The sequence below is a fragment of the Sarcophilus harrisii genome, chromosome 3 (assembly GCF_902635505.1).
Source record: "Sarcophilus harrisii chromosome 3, mSarHar1.11, whole genome shotgun sequence".
Lineage (NCBI taxonomy): Eukaryota > Metazoa > Chordata > Mammalia > Dasyuromorphia > Dasyuridae > Sarcophilus > Sarcophilus harrisii.
Window position 1 is genome coordinate 534628942 of NC_045428.1, and position 19630 is coordinate 534648571.

Below are 19630 nucleotides of genomic sequence, written 5' to 3' on the forward strand. Positions count from 1 at the left end.
AAACATATTTCCATATCACTCATGTTGTGAAAGAAAAATAAGAACTAAAGAAAAAACTACAAGAATAAAATGAAAGTAGTATGTCTTCATCTGAATTTAGTCTCCATATTTCACTGAATGTGGATGACATTTTCCATCACAAGTCTATTGGAATAGCATTGGATCACTGTATTGTTGAAAAGAGTTAAGTCTGTTATAGTTGATCATCCCATAATCTTTCCTGTTACTGTGGAAAATATTCTCCTGATTCTGTTCATTTCATTTAGCATCAGTTCATATAAGTGTTTCTAGTTTTTTCCAAAATCTTACTGCTCAGTATATCTCATAGAATAATAGTTTACAAATGTATTTCATTACTGAGCTTTTGTACCTCCTTTTCCTTTTGGCCCATTTGACTTATTAAAGGGTCCTTTTCTTCAATGAGCTTTTGTATATCCTTTTTCATTTGGCCATTCCTCCTGGGAGGTTAAGCCAAGACTTTAACCCATATATGCATACAGGCAATGCAACAAAGTCCTTCACCCAATACTAGCAAATGGACCCTTGTAATCTCCTTGTGACCAGTAGTTGGAATCCATCTGTGAGCTGAGAGCTTTGGAAACCAAGATGCAGTTTCTGATTCAATCATCCCCAATTTCTGCTGCTGGTTTGCTGCTAGAGCTGTTATGACACAGTCTATACTGAGTTGTGCTCTACTACTCTCTAGTGGGACAGATTTTTCCTACCTATGTTTTAAGATGCCCTAGGCTTAAAAATTGTTTCATTCAATCCTATTGTGAGTTTAGACTCTCTAGAATTAGTTTCAATGCTTTATTTAAAAGTTATCTGGAAGAGAATTTGGGAAAACTAAGTCAAGTTCTTACCTTTACTCAGCCATCTTGGCTCCATAGAATGTTTCTGAAGGGGATTAGTAAAATTAAGCTTAATTGCTAAGGATTAATTGATTTTTCATAATGGTAATAAGGTAAAGAAGGGCTTGTTAGAAACAGAATTTACTTCATGTAAGACAACAGAAGAGGGCATAAGCTAATGTTTTGCAAAAATAAAAGTACAAATCTCTCTCTCTACCAACAGGAGCTATCTGAGAAGGCATAACTGATAAACTCCAATTAGAAGAGGGTGTTATTGGATGAATTTTCTATCAGAGCTGCGTGTCCTGTCCTTCAAGTCATCAAGACAGTGACTGTAGAAATGCTTCTCTTCATGACTTCCTAGTTTAAATTTTCTCCCAATCTTCTTTCAAGAAACTTCATGGATTCTGTGACTAAGATTTCTTTCATGACTCATTTTCATGCTTAAATTCTTCCCTTGGGATCTGTGGACTAATGGAACTGCATTATTACTCTATGGACAAAGAGATTTAACTTTGAGTCTTGTATTAAAAAAAAAAAAAAAAAAAAAAAAGACCAAAGAGAAAGAAACAACAATATTACTTTGTTGTAATGTGACTCTGACTGGCAATTTCATGAATAGGCATAAATAGCCAAAGTCTATAGCCCCAACTATTTTATATCCATTCCAGTCAGTGTACTACACCAATATCTGCATAATTCCTAGTTTTCATGTAGCTGTGATGACTGCCTTCATACCACTGTAGTCTCAGGGACATCTGCAGGGAGCAGGAAGATGAAGATGAGAACAACCAGTATCTGTAGCAGAGTTAACTTTACATCTTCATTTTAGTATCAGGAACTTTGCCTTCAGGATTCCAGGCATTTAATTTTTTAAGCACTTTTACTTCTCCTCTACTTTATTTCACTTCTATTAGAAGTATTAAGTCAGAGAAATCATTCTTTGAAAAAAATGTTCATTTACCTTCAAGTATTTGAAGGATTGTAATGGGTATAAACATTGGATTTATTCTTCCTAAGCTCAGAGGTTAGAACAAGGAGCTAAGAACAGAAATTGCAGAGAGACAGGTTTCATTTTGACACAGGATGAATTGGCTAGCAAGAAAGATCATCTAAAGATGGAAGAAATTGCTTCAAAGAGTGGTAGGTTCTCCTGAGGGTTCTATAAGAGGTTGGACAGTCATTTGTCACCTATACAATAGAAATCATCCTTACTATAGTGCAAGAGGTTGAATGACCTCTGAAGTACCTTTAATTTTGAATTATTTTACGTTTTGTTATTGAGTGGATATATGCTCATTTCCTCTACAAACCTGACATCATGTCCATTGCATTGGCTATCAATTCGAGTTCTAACTTTCTGCTGACAGGTTTTCCTGGCCTGGAGTGGGCCCACCACTGGATCTCTATCCCAGTCTTCTCAGTTACCTGGCTGCCATATTGGGCAATGTCACAATACTCCACATTGTCCGCACTGACCCCTCCCTGCACCAGCCAATGTAGTACTTCCTGGCAATGCTGGCAAGTACAGACCTGGGCCTGTGTGTGTCTACCATGCCCACGGTGCTGGGGGTTCTGTGGCTTGATTTCCGTGGCATCCACCTCTATGCCTGTGTCTTCCAGCTCTATGTTGTCCACTCCTTCTCCTTCATGGAATCATCCATGCTCTTTGCCATGGCCTATGACCATTTTGTTGCCATCACCAACCCACTGAGGTATTCCACCAAGCTCATCAGCTCCTGGGTGGTGAAGATCATAGGAGTACTAGGGTTCCGGAGCATCATAGTTACCGTACCTCCAGGCCTACGATTGCTCTGGTTCTCCTACTGCCACCATAATACCCTTTCCCACTCTTACTGCTTGCATCAGGATATGATCCGCCTTTCCTGTTCCAATACAAAATTCAACAGTTTGTATGCCTTGACCGTGATCTTACTCTCCATGGGCTCAGACTTCCTCTTCATTCTGCTCTCCTATGCCATGATCTTTTGCTCAGTTTTGGCCATTGCTTCCCATAAGGAACAGCTCAAGGCCCTTAACACATGTGTGTCTCACATCCTGGCTGTCCTATGTTTCTATGTCCCGGTCCTGGGCCTGTCCATCGTGCACCGGTTTGCTAAGTATTCCTCACCCATAATACACATTGTGATGGGAAATGTGTACATCCTCTTCCCACCACTAATGAATCCTGTCATCTACAGCATTAAGACCCAACAAATCCGCAGGGCAATTGTCAAGGTAATCTCTTTGAGAGAGGCCAGATAATTATATATTCCCTTCAGCTCAGAGAATAAAACAGTTATTTGATGAGATATTATAGTAATAAAATAAAAGAAACTATTTCTTATCAGCCATGACCTCATGCTTTCACAAATATAGATGCATCTACTGAGAAGAGAGTAAAATAGATGCCCTGGAAAGCCATAAGGAGGTAGTAAGGGTATACAGAGAGAAGCGCTAAGCATATGAATGGATAGAAAATTCTTATTTCTCACATTGCAAAGCAACTGATTAAGATCTTCTATTGATTGCTAGTATGCTCCCTCTCTGTTGTTCTTATTGGATATCACATTATGACTATAGTTGCTACTCAGCTATCCTATTATTTTCAGGTTTGTCTAACATATCATCCAATTTCCACCACTCTCTTGGGAGAAAAACGATAGATCCATTTGTCAACTAGTTCCAATCACTTCCTTCATTCACTGAGGAGTTCTGTTTTTAAGTTTATGATTTTAAGATATTTCTACCCTTCAGGGAAGAGTTTCAATTCTTTTCTATAAGATCTTTTAGTTTCTTACTGTACCTAAACTACAATCTTTAACTGCACTGAGATTTTGAGTACCACTTACTTCTCTCTCTACTTATCCACTATGGAATTGTTATAGTTAATAATCCTCTCTCCACTGAGAGAAAGAATACATATCTCTTTAATAATTTCTTATAGCCAACAGCTATTAATACTCTTCTTAAGCAATTTGCTAGGGAAAATGTAATAGATAAACACACTAAGGCCACATCCTATTTTTTGAACTCCTTTTTCTTCTACTATTTCTTTTGACTTCCTCAGTTCTGCTCCAGTCTGACTAATTCTTCTTAGTCCTTAGACCTTTTCATACACACTTATTATAAAATCTGGATGAAAATGTTAAGCAATTGCTTTTTACCTTATCCATTATGGTCCTTCTTTCCAAATATCAATGCTTATGCAAGTTGGAGAAGACTAAAAATAAGACTTTTATACTATTTCCCTCCAGGAAAAAAAAAATCACATTCTTGAATCTCAATTTTCTCTCTACATAAAATTATTAAATGGTAGAACATTTAGTTCAATTACCTGGCTTACTCCAGTGTAGAAGCCCTTTCAACTTGAGTCTTCCTAATTCAAGTTAATCAATGTACCTTATCTAGTTATGAGATTGGGTGATCCATATTTTTTTCAATCTTTCCAAAATTAGAAGAAAAAACTTAAATGTTTGTTAAAATCTGAATTAATTATATATATTGCAATCCCCCTATCCCTCTGTTTCGTAATCGAGTCAAAAAACAAAGACTAATATTATTAGTTTAGTGTGATTCTTACTTTTTTATTTATTTTTTCCCTCTGAGGCAATTGGGGTTAAGTGACTTGCCCAGGGTGACATAGCTAAGAAGTGTTAAGAGTCTGAGACCGGATTTGAACTCAGGTCCTCCTGACTTCAAGGCTGATGCTCTTAGTGTGACTCTTTCTTGAGAAAGAACATACTGGTTATTTTTTTATTGATGCTTCTTTTTCTAGATGTTCCTTGACCATTTTTTAATTAATACAATTTAAAAATTTGCCAAAAATGAAAATCAAACTCAATGCATCATATATGGATTCTGATTTTGAAAATTGAGCAATTTACCTAGTTTTATCATTTTTATATCTTTCATTTATAGTTAACTTTCAAAAATCACCTACTGGCATGGACATAGCAATTATATTTATTCATTCATTCAGAACCAAATTAATAATTAATTCATCATTTTCTGAGTCAGATAGTTAGATACTCTTTCGTTCTTTTTTATCCATATTTGTTCACTCCTTTCTTATCCAAAGATAATACTCTTTGGCAGAGCAAATGAACATAATATAATACTTAAACAGAGACATTTTTGTTTGTTAATAGTCATCATCATCCAATCTAGTTTTAACAGCTATTTAATCTCTATTCATCTCTTTATCTATCTATCTTTTTCTCCACCACTTAGCTGTTCTTAGCATTTCTTTCTAGCTTCAGCTATCTCACTATACCTTTTAGATCTTTTGATTGTATTCTTCTAGCACCATATCCTGGTTTTTTGTTTATCTACTATCACTTATTTCCTTACATCTATTATGCATGAATTTAATAAGTTGATTATTGATTTCCTGATGCAGATTTTCTTTTTAGACATCAAAAACTTTAGATAATCTTTTTTTTTACTCTTGTTGGAAGATTCTTCCTTATTTGTTTTCGGAATTTCACTCTTAGGAGTTTTACTTCCTTCATATTCTTACTTCGCCCAAAGTATGACTAATGGATCTGCATTAAGCTAAAGATGAGATTTTTCATGATAAATGTGGAAATATGTTTAGAAGAACTGAATATGTTTAACTTATATTGGATTGCTAACTGTCTAGGAGAGAGGAGATGGAGAGAAGAATGAGAGGGAGAAAAATTTGGAAGACAAGGTTTTGCAAGAGTGAATGTTGGAAACTTTCTTTGCATGTATTTTGAAAAGTAAAAGCTATTATTTTTTAAATTAAGATGTTTAGTGGAGTGACTAAAGACATTTTTTACTCTATTCAATCCAACATTTTAAACTATGAATTAGATGGAAATATAATGACTCAGTTATAAAATTTGCATATGCCACAATGGTGGAAAAATATTTGAAATGATAAATTATGAATTTTTTCAGATTAGTTAGTTCTTATAATAAAGTTCTAAACTTAGAGACAGGTAGTCTCTGTTGTCATTTACTAGCCATGTGAGCACTGATAAATTGTTTAATTTTCCTGAATCTGTTGCCTCATGATTGATATGATGCTAATAATACCCTAAGACTTAACTGACAGGGTTGTTACATGGCTTAGATGAGTTTATGTTTATAAAATGCTTCATGAATTTTAAAGCACTAAATATATATACTAGTAGTGTTATAATTGTCATTTTGTTATTATTATTATATTGGATTTCAAAATTTCTTGTTTAACTAGAAATATGGTTGGAATCAGTTAAGACATTTAAAGTGTGGCAATTTAAATGAAATCAGTTAAATTAAAGCTTAACTGAATTGAAATAAGTGTAAAATTCTTCCTTTGAGTACTAAAAAAAAAACAAACAACAACAGAAATATAATCATTTGGACAGTGGAATATGCCTTGATTAAGAAATAGAAATATAAACATTTAGATATAGACATATTTCAGACACATATGTATATTTGCTTATCTAAGTACATATATGAATAGATGTATACTTATATACATACATTCACTTATATTTCTATTTGCACACACCCACATGAGCAGGGATGTATTTGTATTTTGAAACACAATCAATTTGTCTTGGATGTTAGGACTAGGAACAAGATACAAGTTATATAATGAACATATCAGTTTAATGATTCCTTTTCTTTCCTTCCTATTCAGGAAAAAATTTTCCTTAATAGTGTGATTTTCAGAAGAGAAAAGGACCACCGACAGGATGATCCTGCATCAAGAAGATTAAATCCGGGGGCGGAGCCAAGATGGTGGAGAAGACACACTTGACTTTCTAAGCTCTTCTCTTACCCTCTTTATCAATATTATATCGAGCCTCAAAAATAGTCTTGACTGCTACAATTCGTAAAGATAAGAAGTAGAACAACTCACTGGCCGAAGAAAATCTGCAGTCTCGCCAAAAAAGGTTGGTTCCGGGGCCAGGGGGGAGATCGGCACAGACGGGGAGAGAAATTAGGTTCCGAGGAGAGTCTCAAACGGAGGGTGAAAGCACAGATCTCAGCACAAGCGCGCAGCCCCAACCCGCAGTACGGGGCTTCTCCTTGGGGCAGTTGTGATCCTGCACGGCAGGAGGACGCAGCCCGGGTTAGCCTCCAATCTGCGCAGTGGGGAGCTCGGCTTGGGGCCATAGAGCTTTTCCAGGGCCGATTTGCATCGGGCAGAGACGCTGGGCAGAGTTTGTGGTGGTCTGCATTCTGCGGTCAGCTGCTAATACTCACAGTCCCACAAGAGGCTCAGGCCTGGGGCAGTGACACTTTCACCACTTAGTTTCTAGCCGAGGCAATCGATAATCCACTCAGGCCTACTAAGCAGTTTGATAGCTCGGCCAGTGCTGAATCCACTTCCTGCTGGGGAAGGGAAAACTCTCACCCAGAGCACTGCCATACCTCGGAGCCGGAAATCGGTTTACATCTTTCCCTGCTCTGCAGAGGAAGCTGGTAACCCCTTGCCTAGGAGACCTACCCTAAAGGCTTTGAAAACATGAATAAAAAGATGAAAAGAACAATCGACAGCTTCTATGCAGAAAAGAGCAGGTCAGCAAACCTGAAGAGACCTCAAACAGCAAAAATGCATCAGACTGTCCTCCTTACATAATGCTCTCATAGAAGAGACCATTAAAAGTCTCAAAAGAGAGTTAGAAGATAAATGGGGAAAGGAAAGAGAAGCCTTACAAGAGAGCAACAACTTCCTGAAATACGAATTGAAAAATAAAGAATTCACTACAAAGTAGGATTTGTGAATTGAAAAGACAAAGAACTCGCAAGAAAGTAGGATCCGTGAATTGGAAAAGACAAAGAACACGCAAGAAAGTAGGATCTGTGAATTGAAAAGAAAATAATTCACTAAAAAAAATTAGTGAAATGGAAAAAAATTCCACAGACCAAAACAATACATTCAAAAACTCAATTGACATATACAGAAAGAAGTAAAAAAGCTATTGAAGAAAATAATTCTTTAAAAATTAGAACTGAACAAATTGAAACTAATGATTCATTGAGACAGCAAAGAATCAGTCAAGCAAAACAAAAAATGACAAACTGGAAAAACCACGAATTATCTACTTGCAAAAACGACAGACTTGGAAAATAGATCTAGGAGAGATAATCTGAGGATTATTGGACTTTCTGAAAACTATGATGAAAAAAAGAGCCTAGATACTATTTTACAAGAAATCATCAAAGAGAACTGCTCCTAGATGTAATAGAATCAGAAGGTAAAATAGGCATTGAAAGAATTCATCGAACACCTTCTGAAAGAAACCCTAAAATAAAAACCCCAAGGAATATTGTGGCAAAAATTTCAGAACTATAAGATTAAGGAAAAATTTTACAAGCAGCCAAAAACCATTTAAATACCGAAGTGCCACAATAAGGATCACTCCAAGATCTGGCTGCCTCTACATTAAAGGAAAGAAGGGCCTGGAATATGATATTCCGAAAGGCACAAGAACTTGAGATGCAGCCAAGAATAAACTACCCAGCTAACTGAGCATTTTCTTCCAGGGAAGAAGATGGACATTTAATGAAACAAATGAATTCCATTTGTTTCTGAAGAAAACCAGAACTAAACAAAAAATTTGATCTCCAAGAATAGAACTCAAGAGATGCAGAAAAGGTAAAATAACTCTTGAGAATTGTATTTCTGTTGTGGATATACAAAAGAATACATGTATAATTTGATAGTACTGATATAACGTAAAAAGGGAAGTAGATATGGAAAAGGGATGATGGCAGAATAAGGTGGAAGGAGGGATAAAAAGAGGGAAACCACATCCCACAAAGAGGCTAAGGAAACTTATCATATCTGAGGGAATTTAGAGAGGGGAGGAACATTGTGTGAATCTTACTCTCATCAGAGTTGGCTCAAAGAAAAATAATGGACATTTGTTTTAGAGAAAATTCTCTCGCCTCATTAAAAACGGGGAGAGGAAAAGGGAAAAGAAAAAGAGTAATAAGGGAAGGAAGGGGAAAGACTCAAAGGGGGAGGGAAGGATTATAAAGAGGATAAGCATCGTGATACAAGAGGGGTACATAAGTTTAAAAGGGGAAAGAGGGTTGGGGGAGGCAAGAATAAGTAAAGCACACTCTGGGGTTATTAGGATGGCAGGAAATACAGATTTAGTAATTCTAACTGTAAATGTAAATGGGATGAACTCCCCCATAAAGAGGAGGCAGATAGCAGACTGGATCAAAGTCAGAACCCTACAATATGTTGTTTACAAGAAACACATTTAAAGCAGGGGATGCATATAGAGTAAAGTAAAAGGCTGAAGCAAAATCTATTATGCTTCAGGTGAAGTCAAAAGTTAGGGAAGCCATCCTTATCTCAGATCAAGCAAAAGTAAAATTGATCTAATTAAAAGAGATAAGGAAGGAAACTACATCCTGCTAAAGGGTAGCATAAACAACGAAGCAATATCAATATTAAACATATATGCACCAAGTGGTATGGCACTCAACTTCCTAAAGGAGAAGTTAAGAGAGTTGCAAGAAGAAATAGACAACAAAACTGTAATAGTAGGAGATCTCAACCTTGCACTCTCAGAATTAGACAAATCAAACCACAAAACAAATAAGAAAGAAATTAAAGAAGTAAATAGAATATTAGAAAAATTAGGTATGTTGAATCTTTGGAGAAAATTGAATGGAGATAGAAGGGAATATACTTTCTTCTCAGCAGTTAATGGAACCTATTCAAAAATTGACCATATATTAGGACATAAAGACCTCAAAATTAAATGCAAGAAAGCAGAAATAGTAAATGCTTTCTTTTCAGATCAAGATGCAATAAAACTACATTCAACCAAAAGTTAGGGGGAAATAGACCAAAAAGTAATTGGAAACTAAACAATCTCATCTTAAAAAATGATTGGGTGAAGCAGCAAATTATAGATACAATTAATAATTTCACTAAGATAATGACAATGATGAGACATCATACCAAAATTTGTGGGATGCAGCCAAAGCGGTAATAAGAGGGAATTTTATATCCTTAGAGGCTTACTTGAATAAAACAGAGAAAGAAAAGATTAATGAATTGGGCTTGCAACTAAAAAAACTAAAAAAAGACCAAATTAAAAACCCCAATCAAATACTAAATTGGAAATTCTAAAATTAAAAGGAGAAATTAAAAATATTGAAAGTAAAAAACTATTGAACTAATTAATAAAACTAAGAGTTGGTTCTATGAAAAAGCTAATAAAATAGATAAGCCTTTGGTAAATCTGATTAGAAAAAGGAGGGAGGAAAATGAAATTAGTAGTCTTAAAAATGAAAAGGGAGAACTTTCCACCAATGAAGAGGAAATTAGAGAAATAATGAGTTATTTTGCTCAACTTTATGCCAATAAATTTGATAACCTAAGTGAAATGGATGACTACCTCCAAAAATACAGACTTCCCAGACTAACAGAGGAAGAACTAAATTGCTTGAATAGTCCCATTTCAGAAAAAGAAATAGAACAGGCAATTAAACAACTCCCTAAGAAAAAATCCCCAGGACCAGATGGATTTACATGTGAATTTTACCAAACATTTAAAGAACAATTGGCCCCAATGCTATATAAATTATTTGATAAAATAGGGAATGAAGGAGTCCTACCAAATTCCTTCTATGACACAGACATGGTACTGATACCTAAACCAGGTAGGCTGAAAACAGAGAAAGAAAATTATAGACCAATCTCCCTAATGAATATTGATGCTAAAATCTTAAATAAGATATTAGCAAAAGACTACAGAAAATCATCTCCAAGATAATACACTATGATCAAGTAGGATTTATACCAGGAATGCAGGGCTGGTTCAATATTAGGAAAACTATCAATATAATTGGCCATGTTAATAACCAAATTAACAAAAACCATATGATCATCTCAATCGATGCAGAAAAAGCATTTGATAAAATCCAACATCCATTCCTATTAAAAACACTTGAGAGTATAGGAATAAATGGACTTTTCCTTAAAATAATCAGCAGCATCTATTTAAAACCATCAGTAAGCATCATATGTAATGGAGACAAACTGCAACCATTCCTCAATAAGATCTGAGTGAAACAAGGTTGCCCACTATCACCGTTACTATTTAATATTGTATTAGAAACGCTAGCTATAGCAATAAGAGCTGAGAAAGAGATTAAAGGAATAAGAATAGGCAATGAGGAAGCCAAATTATCACTCTTTGCTGATGACATGATGGTATACTTAGAGAACCCCAGAGATTCTGCTAAAAAGTTATTAGAAATAATCCACAACTTTAGCAAAGTTGCTGGTTATAAAATAAACCCACATAAGTCATCAGCATTCTTATATATCACTAACAAAATCCAACAGTCAGAGTTACAAAGAGAAATTCCATTTAAAGTAACTACTGATAATATAAAATATTTAGGAATCTATCTGCCAAGGGAAAATCAGAAACTTTATGAGCAAAATTACAGACCACTTTTCACACAAATTAAGTCTGATCTAACCAATTGTTAAAATATTAAATGCTCTTGGATAGGGAGAGCAAATATAATAAAGATGACAATATTACCTAAACTAATCTATTTATTTAGCGCTATACCAATCAGACTCCAAAAAACTATTTTAATGACCTAGAAAAAATAACAACAAAGTTCATATGGAAAACAAAGGTCAAGACTTTCAAGGGAATTAATGAAAAAAATCAAATGATGGTGGCTTAGCTGTACCAGATCTAAAATTATATTATAGAGCAGCAGTTACCAAAACCATTTGGTATTGGCTAAGGAATAGATTAGTTGATCAGTGGAATAGATTAGGTTCAAGGGATAAAACAGTCAACAAATATAGCAACCTAGTCTTTGACAAACCCAAAAGATCCCAGCTTTTGGGATAAGAACTTACTGTTTGATAAAATTGCTGGGAAAATTGAAACTAATATGGCAGAAACTAGGCATTGATCCATACTTAACGCGTACACCAAGATAAGGTCAAAATGGGTTCATGACCTAGGCATAAAGAATGAAATTATTAATAAATTAGAGGAACATAGGATAGTTTACCTCTCAGACCTGTGGAAGGGGAAGGTCTTTATGACCAAAGCAGAACTAGAGATCATTACTGATCACAAAATAGAAAATTTCGATTATACCAAACTGAAAAAGTTTTGTACAAACAAAACTAATGAAGACAAGATTAGAATGGAAGCAATAAACTGGGAAAATATTTTACAGTCAAAGGTTCTGATAAAGGCCTCATTTCAAAATATATAGAGAATTAACTCTGATTTATAAAAAATCAAGCCATTCTCCAATTGAAAAATGGTCAAAGGATATGAACAGACAATTCTCAGATGAAGAAATTGAAACTATTTCTAGTCATATGAAAAGATGCTCCAAGTCCTTATTAATCAGAGAAATGCAAATTAAGACAACCTAAGATACCACTACACACCTGTCAGATTGGCTAAGATGACAGGAAAAAATAATGATGATTGTTGGAGGGGATGTGGGACAACTGGGACATTGATTCATTGTTGGTGGAGTTGTGAACGAATCCAACCATTTTGGAGAGTAGTTTGGAACTATGCTCAAAAAGTTATCAAACTGTGCATACCCTTTGATCCAGCAGTGTTACTACTGGGATTATATCCCAAAGAGATTATAAAGAAGGGAAAGGGACCGTATGTGCACGAATGTTTGTGGCAGCCCTTTTGTAGTGGCTAGAAACTGGAAACTGAATGGATGTCCATCAGTTGGAGAATGGCTGAATAAATTGTGGTATATGAAAATTATGGAATATTACTGTTCTGTAAGAAATGACCAACAGGATGATTTCAGAAAGGCCTGGAGAGACTTACACGAACTGATGGTGAGTAAAATGAGCAGGACCAGGAGATCATTATATACTTCAACAACAATACTAGATGATGACCAGTTCTGATGGATCAGGCCATCCTCAGCAACGAGATCAACCAAATCATTTCTAATGGAGCAGTAATGAACTGAACTAGCTATACCCAGAAAAAGAACTCTGGGAGATGACTAAAACCATTACATTGAATTCCTAATCCCTATATTTATGCACACATGCATTTTTGATTTCCTTCACAAGCTAATTGTACAATAATTCAGAGTCTGATTCTTTTTGTACAGCAAAATAATGTTTTGGTCATGTATACTTATTGTGTATCTAAGTTATATTTTAATATATTTAACATCTATTGGTCATCCTGCTATTTAGGGAGGGGGGGGGGGTAAGAGGTGAAAAATTGGAACAAGAGGTTTGGCAATTGTTAATGCTGTAAAGTTACCCATGTATATATCCTGTAAATAAAAGGCTATTAAATAAAAAAAAAAAAAAGAACAAGTTAATGCCTAGGATCATGGAATCATTCTACATTAGAAATGGAAGAGACATTAGAGATCATGTTTGTTTGTTGAATAACACTCTTATTTTATAGATAGAAAATTGATGCTCAGAGAATTTAAGAATCTCATTTTAGGATACATAGCTAAAAATAACAGAGCCAACACTGGTTCAAAGATTCTTGCCTCTTACTCCAGTGGATTTTCCACTGCCAAGTGAATGGTTACATGTTACAACTCTCCTTTCCATGTCTCTTTCCCTTCCCAAAATCCATCAAGGTTATTTGAAAATTTATTTTTTAGTATTTATCGCTCATTATAATTCCAAGTGTTTCAAATCAGCAGTATCTTGTATGTAGTAGGTTCTAATAAATACAAGTTTTTGTTAATGAAAAAAAAAAAAAAGAAGAAGAAGATTAAATCCTTTCCATAAAGAGAGCTTTCTGATATTATTGTGAAAATTTGGTCAGAATAAGCTCATCATGGATGGAAAATATTTGTGTAGAAATTTCACAATGTGTCCTTAACTCTTAGGGGGAAGATAGTAAATATTTGATTTTGGGGAGGTATTTGTCAGTGCCAATAAATCCTTTGTATGTGGTGATTTTTGTATAGTAAATAAAATAAAAAGTCATATCCTCATATTTATATTGTAATTGAGAGTTTTTTATAACAATTAGGGAGCTGATTATCTACTTTTGATGAGATCTTAATGAGAAATTACAACTAAATTTTGTTTCATAGATTTTTTTAGACACACCAGTTCTCAATTATAGTCTAGAAATCCCTTGGGATCTCTGAGTTGCTCGTAGGAGATCTGTGAGGAGAAAGCAAAAACAAAAATTACCTCAACAACAATAACAACAATAATAATGATAATGATAAACTTTACTATCCAATGCAATAAATATTGACAGATATAATCCATATTAAAGAAATGTTTGTTTAAACATAATCATTAATCTTTAAAAATATTAAGGATTCTGAAATGAAAAGTTTGAGAATTGCTATTTAAGAACAAACAGGTGGGGATATAAGCTAAAAGAAACTGATCTGACCTTGCCATCAGGCTCCCAGGGTCAAATCTGCTTTATGTAAATCTAGAGAAGAACATAAGAATAATGACTTAAATTTATTCTAATAAAAGTAATAAAGATTATTATTCTGGAGAAATGCCCAAAGTATATAAAATAGTGGTCTTCAGCTATATGAAGGATTGACATGTAGAAAACAGATTATCCTTATTCTGCTTGGTCCTAGAGTATATGAGTAGGATCAGTGAGTGGATTTTCAAAGAGGCTATATTTAGGTCAATATATAGAAGAGAAAACTCCCAAATCCAAAAATGGCATATGCTCACATGGAGGATTAAGAATTTTCTATGATTAGAGGTTGCCATATGGAGGTTATGTAATCACTGGACAGAAATTTTGTAGAGGAAGGTCACACATTAGGAATGATAAGACTTGATGAGTTCTGTGTTATCTTCTAAATCTACCATCCTCTTTCAATTCTGTTTCATGTTCTACTTCCCTCTTACAACAGGGAATTCATTCCTTGCTCCAACCCATCTTGTTCATTCCTCAAAACTCACCAAATATCTCAGTAACTTATTGTACCATGTTTCTTCTACAATCTCAAAGTTGTCTCCTCAAAGACAACTGTAACAAACCCTTTAAAGAAATCAATGCTCCCTCCATTCCTTTTATGTCAGATTTCCATGACTCAGAATAATTTAGCCCCTCCAAAGATTCTAGAACTAATCATAGACTGATCCATAAAGTTTGAAGGGAATCTTAGACTTATCTACTACAATTGATACCTAAGAATGCCATAAATAGTTTTGAAAATATTGTGGTTGCTATTGCAGCTGCCTCTTTTCTCTCTCCCACATCCAAATAGGAAAAATCAGGGCTTCCCAGCATAGTCCCCACAGCCTGAACAGAATATGAATTACTATTTTTGTGTTATTGTTTATTAACTATATTTGTTCAACATGTATTAATTTGCTACTTATCTAATTATTATCCATTCAGCACTGTGCGTTTGTGAGAGTGGACTTCTTGGAGGTGAGATTTTTATATAAGGCTGTGACTTAGGTCCCTATTCTTGGGTATAATTTTCATTCTTTAATAGACTGATTATATACTCCTATAATTAGAGCATGAGGCAACCTCTTCAAGCCTTTATTTTATGACAGTTGGCAAAACAAGTCTAGCAGTAGGACATCCACACTGATTATGAGAGGAAGAAGAGAAATGAAATTTTGAGTTTGGGGCTAAGTGACAAAGGGAAGATGGAGAGATATGAAGTAGGAATGGGAAGTTGGCTATGATTGTAGTTTGTGGGATGGGAGAGGGGTTGTAAAGGGGAAAGGGAGGAATGGATAAAATGTGTATCTGTACCTTCATATACCTGCAAATTATATGACCATATATATCCAGTGGATAAAAATCTTGGACTCAGGGCAGGAAATTCTCCACAAAAGAAACAAGAGATTAAAATATGGAGGAAGAGGGAATATCTTTCTTGAGCCTCTAGATCCATCATGGGATGGAATAATCATAGGAAGAATGGACAGTATCCAAAGTACTGCTTGGAGGCAGGAGTGGAAGGGAATCTAAGGCAAGTCTAACTGGAGCAGTTTGTGAGCTATTCCTTTCCCACATCCCCATCCTGACAGTAACCTGCATCTCCTATTCCCAACCCTTTCAATAGGCTAGGAATTAAGGGCAGAAGAGTAATCTTTGAGGGTGGGATAAGGAAGCAATTAAAAAGAGGTTCAAGAGACTGAGGAGAGAATCACCTTAAAATAGGTGACTCTTTCCTCATTATCATTAATCCAAATGGATAATAGAGAGGTAATGTAGAAAAGATCTAGGGAAAGAATATGAGAGAGGCTGGGGTGTCCTCCCAAAGCTATTGGCAGCTATTTAGTGATGGTGACTGTCTTTGGTCTATAAGATCTGAGAATTTCCCATCTCCTGTCTCCCACTACCTTGAGTTAGATCAGATTAGCCTGGGAGAGAAGAGGGAGCTCTAGATGCACTGGGATGAAAGTGGAAACAGTGTCTAAAAGAGGTAGCAGAAGTTGTTTTTCAAAAGCTGTCTCCTAGAATTTGGGGATTCACATTACAAGGACTATGGGAAATACTACCCTCAGTTTTTCATTCATTCCTTCATTTATTCATTCTTTCACTAGCTTATTCATTCAAGCAATATTTACTAACTGAGCAAGGGTTTTTGTTTTTGGTACAATGTGGAAAGGGGTTCAAGAGAAGTTGAGATATGCCCATACCATTATAAATCTGGGATTCCCTCCCCTTTGAATTTTCTACCAAGAATCCTCACAACCTGGTTCCCTAACCATCTTCAGTGAACTGGAACTAACTCATTAGTTTGAGCATGAAGAACAAAGTAAAGACAAATGGGTACCTTTTGTGCTTTCCCTTAAGGTCCTTGTCTCCTTAGTTTCCCTAAGTTTTCATTTCTCATGACTTCTGGTTTTCCCATCTCCCATATTTCTAGATCTTTTCTCTCCCCCCCCCCCCCAGCCATTCTTCTTTCCCATCTCCTTCCATTTCCTACACCCTCCCCCAAAGTGAAAGGAAAGAAAGCTACATGAGGCTCACTGGACTGAATGCAGTTTATTGGTCAGGGGCTATGCCCATAGGGCCAGGCCCCATTCACTCCATGTGCAAAAGATGGACAACATGGAGAACAGGGGATTCAACAGGTTGAAGACCCCCAGAGGGGCAGGAGTTTAGTGGTACTTGTGGGCCAGGGCAGTGGCCACACCAGCCACAAGTTTCTGCCAGGCAGCCTGAACCTCAGGGGTGAATTCTTTGCCAAAGTGCTCAGCCAGGCAGATCACAAGGATGTTCCCCAGGAGCTGTGGAAGAGATAGAGAGAAGGATACAATGAATATTTGAGAAAAGCAATTTCCTAGACAACCCATCCGTATTCCACTTAACTCCAATATCCAGTCTTGCTTCCTAGATCATACTCAACTAATAAATAGATTTTGAATTTTAGAGCCTAGTCCTTTATCTTCATAATGTCTCACTGAATTCCCTACATCCTCCAGTGTCCACCAGGTTCTGATCTTCCTTTCTATTTTTCTCCAGATGTTACTCCAACATTAGAGTATTTAATTTCTCACTGAATAGAAACCCTTTTCTCTCCTTGAGTTTTCCCCTAACCCTGTGCTCCCCATCCCTGCTTTTATTTGAGTCCCTTAGCAAAGAACAGCAGAGTCTTTGAGATGACATGATTCCCTGAGAAGAGAGGGAAGAATTGAAGGGTAAACTGAAAAGCCTGGCAAACTTAATGAGAAAGGGAAAATAGGGAAAATAGGGAAATAGAGGAAGAGGGAAGGGAGGAAAACAGAGAAATAGATTTGATAAGAGACAGAGAAATCAATATTAAAAAATAAAGGAAATTTAATTAGGAGAGAATGAGAAATGAAGGAATAGAAGAGAGGTCAAAAAGAATGATTCACAAGGTAAAAAGAGAATATGAACTACATTGGTCAGAAGACTACAAGAGAAAATGAAAGAAGGTTGGTGAGAAAGTAAAAAGGCAGGACATAGAAAGATAATTAGAATTTTTTAAAAGGACAGTGAAGGAGAAATCAACAGAAAAGTGAGAGACAGAAAAAGACGGTGTGAATAAAAGAAGGGTAAGATGGGGATAAGAGAGAGGGAAAAGAAATTAAGTAAAGCTAGATATAGGAGCACAATAAGCTCTTGCCAATCTTGGGAAAGTCATGGGTCCCCTACTGAACTCTGCTTCTAACCCTTCTTCCTGAGTCACTATCCTTCAGGACCTTGTCAAGGCAAAGATCTGAGTAGCAGTTTTCATGTCTATAGTAAACAGTCTAGAGAGGAAAATAGCTTAATATAACAACTCAGTACAGTTTCAATGGATTTGGAGTGAGAGGGAATGGATTCTAATTGTATGTTGTTCATTCACTGTCTATGTGGACTTGGACCAGTCATTTATCATATCTCAGCCTGTTTCCTCATGTGAAAAATATAGGCAAAGGATTTCTGAAATTCTTTCTAGCTTTATATGGGTGATTCTGTATATTTGTTATTCATTATGTGAAAATAATATGAGAAGAAATTAAGAAAAAATATCAATACATCTTGGTAGTTTCCAAAAGTAATGAATAATTCTTTTAAATTCAACACCGAACTCAATTACTTTTACCTGATGGAGGGAATTGTACATATTTAATGTTTCTTGGTTAAATACCAGTGTTATGGGGCAAAACTTCTGTTACCTACCCTAGTTAGAGCTTTCTATGGGAGCAATCCTCCTGTTGGGGCCCCTCAAATGAGCAGGCCCAGAACTTACCTTGAAGTTCTCAGGGTCCACATGCAATTTGTCACAGTGGAGCTCACTCAGTTTGGCAAAAGTACCCTTCAGGTTGTCCATGTTCTTGACAGCATCACCAAAGGAGGTCAACACCTTAGCGCCATGGCCCTGGACCTTAGCATTTCCCATGACACTCTTGGCAGAGGACAGGTCACCAAAATGGTCAAAAAACCTGGAGGTCCAGGGGTAGACGATGAGCAACCTTTAAGAGAGAAACAGAAAAAAGGAGATGAAGTTTATAACTGTTCAGTGGTCCCTATTCCTTGCCCTTCTCCTTCATCCCTTCTCCATTACCCCTGCCACTTACCTCCCTAGGGCCTCAGCTCCAGTCTGATCAATGGACACCTTACTCCAGATGGCGTTGATGTAGCCCTTCTCTTCACCACTCAGATGCACCATTTTGACAAGTTTATGAATTAGCTTGTGAACAAACTTGGGTCAAAAGCAATATGATGCTTCAGCTGTCTCAATTCTGCCTTTTATTCCTAGCCTGAAAGCCCTACCCTTTAGGTTTCTAGATGTCTATTGGTTCTAGTTGGGGTGGGGCTAACCTGGAATGAAGCCAGTGGAAGAGAGGGTGGTGCATGTGCTGGCGGGGGGGAGATGGGAGGGTTGGGAGGAGATGGACTCCTGTCTGTTAGCTCAGCCAGCAAGTTAGATTGGCACCACCTCAAGGAATGGGACTTCCCCAAAGTTCTGGGCTGAGACGTAATTCACTCCTTATCTCCAGTCTTCTTCTAGTTAAGAAATTAATAGCAAAACATATTATGAACAGCAATGGCACAGCTTAAAACATAACCCCATTTTCCTGAATATTTGCTTATGGTCCCTTGCTGGCTTCTCTTTGCCCTTGCATGCTTCTTCCCATGGCTTACTCTTTAATCTTGAGAAAGTTGGATATAATAAAAGAAGGTTTGCTAGCTAGGTAACTGATCAAATTAATTAGCTTTTCTAAGTCTGTTTCCAAATCTGGCAAATGGAGATAAATAATAGGTGTTCCACTTACTTCCCAGAATTATTATGAAAATCAAATAAGAAAATATATATGTGGTTTT

General features: G+C 36.1%; 2 protein-coding genes across 2 annotated transcripts; one reads left to right on the plus strand and one right to left on the minus strand.

Moving 5' to 3' along the window:
* The first annotated feature begins 2102 nt into the window (after positions 1–2102).
* LOC100925509 (olfactory receptor 51V1-like) lies at positions 2103–3116 on the plus strand. The gene is given in 2 exon segments (XM_031957278.1): positions 2103–2269; positions 2272–3116. Coding segments are annotated over 2 exon segments (942 nt in total). The 5' UTR covers positions 2103–2172.
* A 13705-nt stretch (positions 3117–16821) lies between these two features.
* Positions 16822–19085, minus strand: LOC100932693 (hemoglobin subunit beta). Its single transcript, XM_003764786.2, has 3 exons — positions 18883–19085; positions 18555–18777; positions 16822–17085 (listed from the first exon to the last, which is right to left on the minus strand). The coding sequence occupies exons 1-3, from the start codon at positions 18972–18974 to the stop codon at positions 16957–16959; spliced, it is 444 nt and encodes a 147-aa protein (XP_003764834.1). The 5' UTR covers positions 18975–19085; the 3' UTR covers positions 16822–16956.
* Between the last annotated feature and the right edge of the window lie 545 nt (positions 19086–19630).